Source organism: Peromyscus leucopus, chromosome X (assembly GCF_004664715.2).
Source record: "Peromyscus leucopus breed LL Stock chromosome X, UCI_PerLeu_2.1, whole genome shotgun sequence".
Taxonomy (NCBI): Eukaryota; Metazoa; Chordata; class Mammalia; order Rodentia; family Cricetidae; genus Peromyscus; species Peromyscus leucopus.
Window position 1 is genome coordinate 67,837,349 of NC_051083.1, and position 12,803 is coordinate 67,850,151.

Here is a 12,803-nt window from a genome sequence, read left to right on the forward strand (position 1 = left end):
TACTTACTGAACACTGTAACACTGGAAAGAGCTATCAGGATATTCTGGCTGAAAAGGTTGCTGACTTTCCACAGTTCCAAACCACCAGGCATCATCTATTATACTGCGGAATCTATCACCTGTAAGGAATTTAAGACAATTAAAACAAAATGAGCACTATTCCCACTCAAATGCTTACATAGTTTTGAATACAGAAGTAGCTTGTGTTTAGCATTTTCACACACAACTATGGTCAATTTGATAAATCTGGCATAGTAAGAGATTAGAAGTTGTATGCTATAATAAAACAACAATTAAAATATAATATAATGTAATAAAAGCTTGTGCTATGGTTTTTCTTAAAGTAGTCTATTGTATTATATTCACCCTTTCTTTTTGTGGTGATGGGAGCTGGTACAGTGAGATGAAGTGTGGTGAATAATGTAGGCATTGCCACATATTAGGCTATGACATAATTAAGTACTGGAATTTAAGCACTATAATATCCAGAGCATTGGGAAGACACAGCTGAGAAGTAAAGGTGGGTTCAGCATGTTTGCTGGAAAAACTGGCATCCCAGGTAAAAAGGAATGTGATGGTGCACGAATGCATTATAGTATGCAGAATGAGGAAAAAAAAATTTTGAGTTATTATTTTTGATATTTTCCATTTTATATCTTTAAATTACAACTGGACATAGGCAAGTAAAACCATATAGTGTGAAATGAGGTACAAGGGTGAACTGTTTGTAAAAAAAAAAATCAGTTACTTGACATTATGTTTAATTTATTTGTTCGCCTTATAAATTTGACTTCTTTGTTCAGTTAAATGTTAAACTAATTTCCTTTTGTTAAACCAGGGTTAATACTGTACTTCAAGCTTAGTAATTATGAGTGACAATTTATACTTACCAATCTGCCAGTTCCTTTCTTTGGCTTCATTATAAAACTGATGTAACACAAGGAAATCAATGACATCTGGCATGTCATGATACCTACACAGAAAATAAAGCACAGTAGCACTTAATACTGTAATATAATAGTATTTATCACTTGCTCCATTTCCAAGGATAAATATTTGACAAAGATGTCATTAAGCAAAATTTTGTAAACGCCATGGTTTCCAAAAATGCCTTTACTTAAATAATAAAGATATGAATAAAGGCTTTAAAAATTTAATATGAAGATCTTCATCAAAATTAAAAAAAAACGGATCAGCAGGTGTGGTGGCACACACCATTACCCTTGGCACTTGGAAAGCAGAGGCAGGTGGATCTTGAAACTGCAAGACTAGCCAGGGCTGCAAAATGAGATCCTGCCTCAAAAAAATATGGATTTATATTTTTTTCATTCCCTTCAATTTTAAATTTAAATCCCACAAATAGTTATGTACTTATTATCTCTATTATTATTAACAAAAACACCACCAACTACTATGTCTCAAACATACTATATAAACATCTGTCTGATTTCCTACAATTCTAAAGAAAGTGTCAGCATTTAGGCATGTCCATTTTATATGAGCAGATTAAGTAACCTGCTTTGCTCATGGGATCAGTTTTCATCCATTCATATCATACATTATACAGAGCAACAAACCAAGAACTAACCTCAGATCTTTGGAATTCCAAACTACATAGAAGTGCTACAGTATTTCCCCTCCCAGTGCTTTTGAGCTCTGAACTGAATATTAAATACATTAGTAACAATGTATTAAAAGTCATACAAACAAACATAGAATCAGAAACAACTACTTACTTAATAGAAAAAGACTCTCCAGTCATTTTGCCTGAAATGGGGTCCAAAAATGCAAGTTTCAAGCAGCAGAGCGTGGGTGGTCCAACCTCATATTTGATTCCTACAATCTTAACAAATTCTTGCTCCTATTCATGGAAGCATCAATACATTATTTTTCTATAAATGACTACCTTTTATTAATACATTTCATTATTACCTGAATAATTTAAGAATTCTCTGAATACTAAAATGTTATTTAGTGTCTAATATAGTAACAGTTGCAATTATGAAGGTTTTTTTTTATTTAAAGGTATTTTACTTCTATTTTTTCATTTTTAATTAAAATTTAATTCACTAATTCCTCCCCTTTTTCTTCTTCCCTCAGCCCCTCCCAAGTCCCTCCCACTCTCAAACTGCTGGCCTCTTTCTTTATTAATGTTAAATATATACAAAAAAAACCACTATAACTTGTTGAATCAAAAAATCATGTGACTATTCATCAAATGGTAGGAACTACATTAAGTTGAACCTTAATATTATTGAACAGCCCTCAACCCTGGAAAAAGAACTACAGGCAATTAAGAGTGGGAGAAATAGTCTTCTCAGGGAAGAGCACATCAATTATGTGCACATAGGATACCTCTAATTCCAAATGGTCAGCCCTGAAATATACACATATAACATACAAACTAAGCAGATTGTATATACATACATACATATATATATATATGTATATACATATACACATATATATTCACAGCAATTAAAGAAAGGGGTCAGAAATTTGAAAGAGAGCAAGGGGGTACACAACAGGGTTTGACAAGAAGAGAAGGGAAAATGATGTAATTATATTATAATCTCAAAAATTAGAAAAATTACTAAAAAATATCAAACTTTACGGGGACTGTGATACTGTCTAGTTAAAAAAACACCCACCCTATTAGCAAAATTAATAAATAATCATACAGATTTATATGTACATTTATTTGAGATGACAGATTTTTAGACAGAGCATTATGTCACAATCTTACAGTTTATTGATCACATTTAAGAAATAAGAAAAAAAAAACTAATCTTCCTGGATATAGTATACATCAGCATATGGGAGAGCTAGGGCTGAAATTCAGGTCTTACTCCAAATCCCATGCTCTTATATCTTACACATACTATCCCTGAATAATTTCCTAGAACCACAGAGCTGTGATTAGAAATAAGACGTTATTAAATCTTATCCATTCCCTTGGTTCTAGAAGAGTACTCAATTCTCATCTGATTCTAAATAGATGAGCAGGCAATAGAGATGATCATGATCATGATTTGACAGGATATTTTAACACCTTAAAACATTAATATTTTATCTGCAAATGTCTAAATATCTACTTGAATATCTTTTATCTTCAAGATAAACAAACAGCAACTCTTAATTTTCCATATAAAATCATAGTAAAACTGCCCTTTGTTTTTCTCTAAGTCAGAAAAAAAAAATAAAACTCAAATAGGAATACATACTTATGCCTGCCTATACATATTTTATGTATGAGAAAGAATAAATGACAAAATTCCTCAACAGTAATAACTCTGTTTTAGTTGATGTTATAAAGCAATGTGGGTATTACATCAACAGAGATGATTCCACAGAATACAAGTCTTTACGTTTCTTGTAGTTTATGTTATTTAACCTATCTAAAAACTACCAGAACCTTGAGAATGTCTGTAGTACACAGAGTTTACTCTGGAATGTACTCAATTGCTGATAGGGAAACTATTTAAACTAAGGAATATCTGCTTTACTGTAGTTGAGAAATGGTAACAACATGAGGACCCAAAGCTTACAGAAAGTAGGACAAACAAGATAATACACAGCATAAGAATTGTTTAATGATTTATTTTATGTGTATGATTGCTTTGCTTGCACGTATGTACGAATACCATGTGAGTGCCTGGTGCCTGGGGAGGCCAGAAGGGAACATCAGATCCCCTGGAACTGTAGTTACAGATGGTTATGAGCCGCCATGTGGGTGCTGGGAACTGAATCCAGGTTCTCAGCAAGTGCTTTTAACCACTGAGCCATCTCTCTAACCCTATAAAATGTTTTTTGAAAATAGTGTTCCAGTTTGTTTTCTCTGACACTGAGTCTCACACTATAGCCTAGGAAGGTTTGGAATTTGCCATGCAGTCCATACTGGCTTCACTTCTCAGCAATTCTGCTTCAGCTTCCCAATAACTGGGATCATAGGTATAAATCACTATACCCTAGCATACAAATTTTAAGAACTCTATATTATCCAGTCTACAAAATACCATGCCTCAATTAATTTTGCAAATACAATAAATACCATCAAAATACCCATGAAACTGAGAAGAAAAAAGCTTAAAGCAACTTAATCCCCAAACCCTTTGATTATATCCTAGTCCATTAGGCAAACTCACCCTGAGATCCATTTTGTTCCATGGCTGTTTTTGTAAATTAACACTATATATTTTTGATTTCCTTACAGCTCTCACATATGCTTCATGTCCTTGCCTAAAATAAATAAGCTAAAACAGAAAACAATGTATTACACAGTCATATTTATTTTAACTCTACACTTCCCAATATATACTGTCTAAACATCCTCTTCCATTTACATAAAATAATTACAATTTCTAAAAACTTTTCCTGGTCAAATGAAGTTCATTCAACACTCATGTCTATCTAACCCTGTGCCAAGTTTCACAATGCACAAATTTTAAGAACTATATATTATCCAGTCTACAAAATACCATGCTTCAATTAATTTTGCAAATACAATAAATACCATCAAAATACCCATGAAACTGAGAAGAAAAAAGAAGCTTAAAGCAACTTAATCCCCAAACCCTCCCAAGCAGCTGCAAAAGTCAACTGAAGAAAAGAGAGGTCTATGAGAGGGGGAAAAAGAGGTTTCAAGGTCAGGGGAGGGGAGGGCAATAGAACACCTGTGACATTAAAGTAGAACAGGCTAAAAGTGGAAGGGTACAAGAGGAGAACTGGGGCACGAAGATGCAGATGATGAAGAGTGGGAGAATCAACCCAAACCAAGCATTCATGAAAGTGCCATAGGGAAAGCTATTACATTCAATGATAATTTCAATTGTAGCTATTTAGAATGCTACTTATAAGCTTAAACAATTCTTGGAAATGCAACCAGTTTTGTGTACAGCCATGATTTTTTCTCTTCAGTGTGAAGCACCTGGGAAAACGACTGCATACAGTATTGATATGAAGACAAATTGACAGTGTTCTATTGCAAGAGTTTATGTCAGCACTAGCTGGGCACAGAAAGAATTCAAGCGTTTCGTAAGACATTTCAGTTTGTTAAAAGATAGTATTTACTACTACTGTCTACATTTATTGAGGAAAGTTTCTTTTCCTCAGTGGTTTCAGAATGTTGACAGATATAAACAAATAGAATAAGGTAAAATGAAATACCATATTAGGAGAGTTTAAAATACACAATGAGGTATGAGCAAGATAACCCAAGGAATTCAATTTCTCATCTTTAGTGGAGTCCTGTAAACCAGTTCTCATAAAAGCATGAGATGCTGTGGTTCTGAAAGTTCTGTACCAATTATGTGCAAATCTGGGCAATTCTCTGCCTGTGGTAATGTACTTTGTCCCCCAATATACTGTGTCCCCCAATAAAATTTATCTGAGGGATCAGAAGAAAATGGCAGCCACTATACAGAAGTCAGGCAATGGTAACACACACCTTTAATCCTATCACTTGGCAGGCAGGTATCAGTCTAGATCTCTGAGTTTAAAGCCACACTGGGAACAGAGCCAGGCATGGCACAGGCCTTAAATTCCAACACTGGTTAACCATGGAGGTCTAGAGGTCTGTACAGACAGACAGGAAGTAATAGAGCTGGGCAGGAAGAGGAAGTGATGTTGCTAGACAGAGAGAGCAAATCAGATGGCAGAACAGCAAGGTCTCTAGGCATGGGTAGACAGGAAGTAGCTCCCTCTTTGGAAGCTACAGAGCTGTTGAGGTAAGGTTAGCTTGTGGCTTTTCCTATTTCCCTGATCTCTCAGGTTTTTACCTCTATATCTGGCTCTGTGTTTTTTATTTAATGAGACCATTTAGCAATTCGTCTACATCTGCCATCTCATCTGTAAATAAGACACACTGTGACATGCCTCAAATACTTTATACCATGTAGCAATGGCCAAATGGTAATAATAACAGCTACTCTTTCTATTTGCTCTCATGTAAGAGACTATGCTTCACATACAGTATGCTAACCAATCCTCATAGCATTCCTGTAAGACAGAACTCCTACTGTAAGTTATATATGTAGAAAGCAAAAGGGTATTTCCCAATCACAAATGCTATCAAGTGAGCACATAAAGGAGGCATCAGACTGTGGATACAGCATTGTGGTTAATTTAGGTATGCTGCTGACATTACTATCTGAGAATGAAGGAGCCATAGGTCCCCTCTGGACCCCTTGGTCTTACTGCCACAGTGGTGGCACTTAAGTAAGGTAAGTTCCCTTCTCCTTACCTTCAATGAAATGCTCCTAAGTTTTCAGTTCTCAATTCTCAAATGCAGGTGAACACTGTACCCAAACACACACAGACACACGCACACTTGTGAGTGTGACCTTACTTGGAAAATACTATCTTTGGAGATATAATCAATTTAAGAGTATATGAGTGCACTGCAGATGTATGTACACCCTAAATGACTGTACAGATGAGAAGATAGAAAGCAGGATGCCGAGAGAATTAGAGGGAAGACTGCCTCATGAAGGTAGGATAGAAAATGAAGTACTGGGGCCACGTGTTGACAAACACCAATGATTCTGAGAACTACCAAAAGGTAGGGGAGGTGGGGAAGGATTCAGCCTTAAAGATTTGGGAGAGAACACAGTTCTGCCAAGGCCTCATTATAATATTTTTACCTTTCAAAATGGTTTGGGAGAATAAATTCCTATTATATAAAGCCAAAAAAATACATGAGCATACTCTATCAACTCTATCAATCAAAACCTACATAAAGAGTGGGGCAGTGGTGGTGCACGCCTTTAATCTCAGCACTCTGAAGGAAGAGGTAGATGGATCTCTGTTAGTTCGAGGCCAGCCTGATCTACAAAGAGAGTTCCAGTACAACCAGGGCTACACAGAGAAACCCTATCTAAAAAAAAAAAAAAAAAAAAAAAAAAAAAAAAAAAAAAAAAACAAGAAAACAAAAAACCTACATAGAAATTGAAAATATTTAAATATTAGTAAATAAAAATCATAGGAGCCTAGTGGTGGTGATGCACGCCTGTAATCCCAGCACTCGGGAGGCAGAGACAGGTGGATCTCTGTGAGTTCGAGGCCAGCCTGGTCTACAGAGATAGTCTAGGACAGGCACCAAAGCTACAGAGAAACCCTGTCTCGACCCCCCCACCAAAAAAAAATCATAGGAGTTAAAATGCAAACTAAGGACATTACTATATATTCACTTTAATACTCAATATTGACAAAATCGCACAAAGATGCTATCATAAGGTATTAAAATATAATATTTTCCTTTAAAGGGAAAGTAGTATAACACATACACAATCACACACACAATATAGGTATGAAAACTCATACAGAAGTATGAGTAGGTATAGTCAAACCAGAATTTGGCATTTGAGTTAGACCTTTAAGAGGCATTTTGAGAAACAATCACTTATCAGTAAGGTTATTCTAAGCAAAATAACAAGGGCTTAACAGCTAGACAAAGTACTAAGTAATGCTGTAATTAAGACATTTGTGCCTTTATGAGATCTTTTAAAAAACATCCTCAAATTGCTATGTAACTGTTGGATTCACTACAATAGTTTCTCCATTCCTCCAAAGAACTGTCATAGCCTAATACATAAGCTTGAAGCATATGATGTAATCAGTTTAATAAAACACAAGGACAGTGATTCCATCAAGGCATGAACTGACAGACATGGTCATGAAGTGGAGAGAAGGGTCTCATCAGACTTTAGAAGTATACAGAGGATACAGAGGCTTATTTTCTTCCATGAAGTCCTCTACAATTAATTCAACTTTACCACAGACCTCATATGTCTCCAAATAGGCATTAAATATAATAAATTATGATTTCAGTTTTGTCAAAAATTTTAAGGCTTTTTAAGTTTTATAACACAGCATTAATCATCAGAAACTTATTAGCATAGTAATGTAAACTAGCAATAACCAAAAGTCCAACATACACCAAAAGGGAACATTTTAATAATGCCTAAACAAAATAAGCAAAAGATAGCTTATTCATAATGTTATTTGATAGCTGTCTCTGCTACAAGATCTCTTTAGGAGAAAATTAGGTCAAATTTGTATTTGGTCTCATTATTTACTTGTTTTTTTTTTTTCTGTCACTTATTGAAATGACAATTTCACATTCCTATGGTTAATTCTGAATTAAAAATGGTGTGCAGGGGCTGAGAGTACAACAGAATGGTACAAATGCCTAGTATGGATCAGCCCTAGGTTCAATCCCCAGCACACACAAAAAAGGCTTAAATATTTGGTCAGTCAATGCATCAGACAAAACAGTCTAAACTAGAGGAAGGACATTCCAAGGTAACCATAATTCCACTAAGATACTAAAAGTTTCTACTGGATAATATTATATTAGATTTTTTTATGCCTAATTATAAATGAGTATCTGCGTTTCTTCAATCACAGATTCAGTAATTATTCTATAGCACAGGGATTCAACTTTTTGATCTTGCAGTGTAATATTATATACAAATGGGTTGGACCACATTCATAGATCTTCTGGATTGGACATACCTGCCTTAGCATACTTTCTATCAGGCTGAATTTTTTAAACAGTATTAGTTCTTGAATGAGGACTCAAAGTACCACTCATTTCTACAAAATTACAATTAAAATCAACTCTTTTCATAACTTTAGAAATCAACCATAAATAAATTTAACTCCATGTTAACCTAGCATCTACTATGTTGACTCCATAATATCAAACCCCTAACGAAGGATGCAAAATTAATTATTTTGAGTCACTGTTCCTCAAGAAATACACACAGCTGGGCGGTGGTGGTGCACGCCTTTAATCCCAGCACTCGGGAGGCAGAGGCAGGCGGATCTCTGTGAGTTCGAGGCCAGCCTGGACTACAGAGTGAGTTCCAGGAAAGGCGCAAAGCTACACAGAGAAACCCTGTCGCGAAAAACCAAAAAAAAAAAAAAAAAAAAAAAAAAAAAAATACACAGTTGACCAAAGACACAAAGAGTACATATATAGTTACAACAGAATTACAATATGAATTTCCTGGAGCTGGCAAGATGGTTCAGTCATTAAAAGCACTTGAATTCCTGGAACCCATGTAAAAGGAAGAAAGAGAAATGATTCCACAGAGCTGTCCTCTACTTCCATCTGTGCTCTGTACTTGTGTTCCCCTCAACTATGCACACATACTCAATAAGAAATCAAGTTAAAAATTAAAACCAATATAAGACACCAAGATTGAATAATGTTAATTATTCTTTTGTTTGTTGTTTTAGTTTTTCGAGACAGGGTTTCTCTCTGTAACAGTCCTGACTGTCCTGGCACTCATTCTGTAGATCAGGCTGTCTTCAAACTCACACAGATCCGCCTGCCTCTGCTTCCCAAGTGCTGGGATTAAAGGTGTGTGCCACCACTGCATGGCAATGTTAATTGTTTCTTTTCTTAAAATTTTTTTTTCTGTTATTGTTTCTTTATTTTACTTTATGTGCCTGTGTGAATGTCTGTGCACCAGGTGTATGCCTGGTGCCCACCATGGCCAAAAGAGGGCATTAGATTCTTTGGAACTGGAGTCACAGACAGTTGTGAGCTGCCATGTGGGTTGCTGGGAATCAAACCTAGGTCCTCTGGAAGAACAGTCAGTGCTCTTAACTGCTGAGCCATCTCTCCAGCCCAGCAGTGTTCTTGAAGCAAAATGATTTTTATTGAGCAACAAGTACCTCATCTCCCATCTGTGGTACGAATGGAGAACGCCGTGGTATGGTATCCAAGATCCATTGAGGGGCAAACCATTCTTCATTGGGTTCGCCTGCCATAGAAACAAGTCCTCCTTTCTGAAACAAAACAAATTTAAAAAAACCCAATTACAATATTTATAACAATAGTTCATAAGTACAAACTCATGAATAGTAGTATGAAAAACAAAGGAAAAAAATTATTTAAAATAGCACGTTTAATTCACATTGAAAATACTTAATTTTTAAACATATCCAATAGGAACGGATCCCAGATAATAGCTTGACATTATATTGCCATCTAAAAATAACACATTTTTATCCTCTTCATGTTTCTAGACCACAGCAACTCAAACAATAGTAATACAATAGTGACTATTAAGAATATAAGATGGTACGGGCGGTGGTGGCGCACGCCTTTAATCCCAGCACTCGGGAGGCAGAGCCAGGCGGATCTCCGTGAGTTCAAGGCCCACCTGGGCTACCAAGTGAGTTCCAGGAAAGGCACAAAGCTACACAGGATAACCCTGTCTCGAAAAACCAAAAAAAAAAAAAAAAAAAAAAAAAAAAAGAATATAAGATGGAGCAGACATTGCAGGTCTGTAATCCCAGATATTCAGGAAGCTGGGACAGAAGAATGCGCAAGTCCAGCCCAAGCAACTTGGGATTCTGTCTAAAAAATGAAAAAGTACATAAAAGACCTGGTATATATACCTCAGTGGTAGTGTGTGAAGCAGTAGGTTCAAACCCTAGTACTGGTATTTACGAATACTAAGAGGATTATTATATTAGTTTATTAATGTCTTTTAAATTTTGTATAAGAATTTGCAGAGCTCATGTTAATGGAATCAGCCATTTTCCATTTAGATACACAGATTTTTTTTTTCTGGTGTTCTAGAGAACACCAATTCCAATTCTTTTAAAATAGAAAGTATAGAAACAGCATATTCTTGTCACAACATTAACATGTAAACTTAAACTATCAAATTCAAAGAACTATGTAGATTCAAGTATTATGTCCCCTAAATTAAATTATGGTGGTGGAAAGGAAGGATAATGGGGTAAAATAAAATACAAATTCATCAAACTCTTCTATTCTATAAAATGTACATAGGAATACAAATTTATAATTGTGTAATGACAAGAATAATCATTTTATATTATTAATGGCTTATTCTTGTGGAACTCTGCTACATTTTAACAAGCAATGGTCAATGTTCTATAATAACATATTATAATGATGACATTTAACTGTTACCTTTGATAATAAGAAATTAAAAATAATTCTTTCAAGTCAATTAAAATTTTATTTAATTGGCTTCTAAGACAATGTAATTTTTAGAGAAAAAGCACGTCACTATTAAATATTCAAATATCAAAGGCAAAAAGGAAAACCATGGCAAATATAAACAATTTCTATATTACAAACCTTCTTTCTAGTCTGTTTAGGTTTCTTCTGCCTCTCTTCCAAAGACTTCACATTTTCATCTTCGGAGCTGCTGTATATTTTCTGTGTTGCCTGTCTCGTTTGTCTTTTGGGAGGCTGCAAATTTATCCCAGCATCTGCCGTCCAATCGGAATATTCACTTGATGAATCACTGTAAATAAATCAAAATTATAATGGAAAAGTGATCATTTCGTTATCGAAGAGCACTTACATGACAAGGACTGAAAAAGAAGGAAGAAAATACAGAATTTTGATCACTATTTTACTTTAATGAAATGCTTCTTGAATAAAAACACTTAATTTACTATAACAGGATTTAAAATCCCTGTTGGAAACACAAAACAGCCTAAAAATAAACATAATCAATCCTATTGCTGAAATGATGAAAGAGATACAGTTTTAAAACTTAAATAAAAGCTGGGAATGGTGGTGCATGCCTTTAATCCCAAAGGCAGGCAGGATTGCTGTGAGTTTGAGGCCAGCTTGGTCTACATAGTGAGTCCAAGGACAGCCAGAGTTACATAATAATACTCTATCTCAAAAGACCAAAACCTGAAATAATTACACAAATCTGCAAAGAAGCAGAATCATAAATCTTAAAAAAGCTTATTTTATACATAAAGGAAACAAACCTCTATAGTTATATCCAGAGAAAGTCCTGGAGTCATGAAGAAATAAATGGTACATAGGTTTCAAACTCAGAACTTTTTCTATTACATGATACTATTATCTATGGCTTTATCAAATTCCTACAAAATCGTAACTTCATATGAAATGTTGACTAATTTGGGGTCAATTAAAAGTACCTGGAGGAACTTTCACTTTGCCACTCAATCACAGGGTCTTCCACAGAAGCATCACTTGTACCAATAGTTTCATCTTCCTAGAGGAAAGAGACAGCAATTCAGATAGATGTTCGGAGCAGCTGGTGTAATACAGAAAAAACTATTTGATTTATAACACTTCATTACTTCATCAAATATTCTAGTTCGAATACACATAATTATTTTCGACATAGATCTCAAATTTACAAACAAACCTACTGGCTATATTACAAGGTCTGGTATTATACTATTTATTGATATAAAACATTTTTATTTCTTTAAAAAACTGTTCAAATCTCAAAATACTTATAGCCTTCTTAAATACTAAAAAGTTTTAAAAATATTATGTGAGTATACTTTTAAGGTCAAGATATTCATGGAGAAAAAAGGAAATATTACTTTAAGAACCATGAATAGCAGAAGAAAGAAAGTACTATATAATGTCAATGTGCACCTAAAAAATAGAGTTGTAAAAAGAACAATAGGATTGGGAACAGAGGAAGAAGAAAAGAACTGCCATACTCTTTGTTCACTGGCATGATAGGTCTGAAATAAATCAACACTCAATGACTTCCAGAATAGGTAGTTGGTAATAAAATAAAATAAAATGGATGTACAAGCCAATTACAGAGTGAATCACTTCTGCGACTGTTGGCCTTATTTCTATTATTTATGTCTTATTTCTTTCCATTTCTAGGAAGATTTCCTGTCACTATCTTATCTCACTGTCACAGAGACAAACTTTTTCTGGCATATACTATACTCTTGCCAAGATAGTATCTTAGGAGGAAGTTAGGATTTAGGTTGAATTAAGGAAAGACATTCAATTTAGG

The 12,803-nt window shown here is 34.8% G+C and overlaps 1 protein-coding gene across 1 annotated transcript in view; it reads right to left on the bottom strand.

Annotated features, from left to right (window-relative positions):
* The window catches only part of Brwd3 (bromodomain and WD repeat domain containing 3), a 108,993-nt gene that overhangs the window by 21,599 nt on the left and 74,591 nt on the right, over nucleotides 1-12,803 (bottom strand). Inside the window, exons 22-28 of the mRNA XM_028855991.2 lie at nucleotides 11,953-12,029; nucleotides 11,129-11,297; nucleotides 9,685-9,798; nucleotides 4,146-4,253; nucleotides 1,737-1,861; nucleotides 891-973; nucleotides 8-119 (exon numbers count right to left, since the gene is read on the bottom strand). Coding sequence (XP_028711824.1) covers nucleotides 8-119; nucleotides 891-973; nucleotides 1,737-1,861; nucleotides 4,146-4,253; nucleotides 9,685-9,798; nucleotides 11,129-11,297; nucleotides 11,953-12,029 — 788 coding nt within the window. The remainder of the gene's footprint in view (nucleotides 1-7; nucleotides 120-890; nucleotides 974-1,736; nucleotides 1,862-4,145; nucleotides 4,254-9,684; nucleotides 9,799-11,128; nucleotides 11,298-11,952; nucleotides 12,030-12,803) is intronic.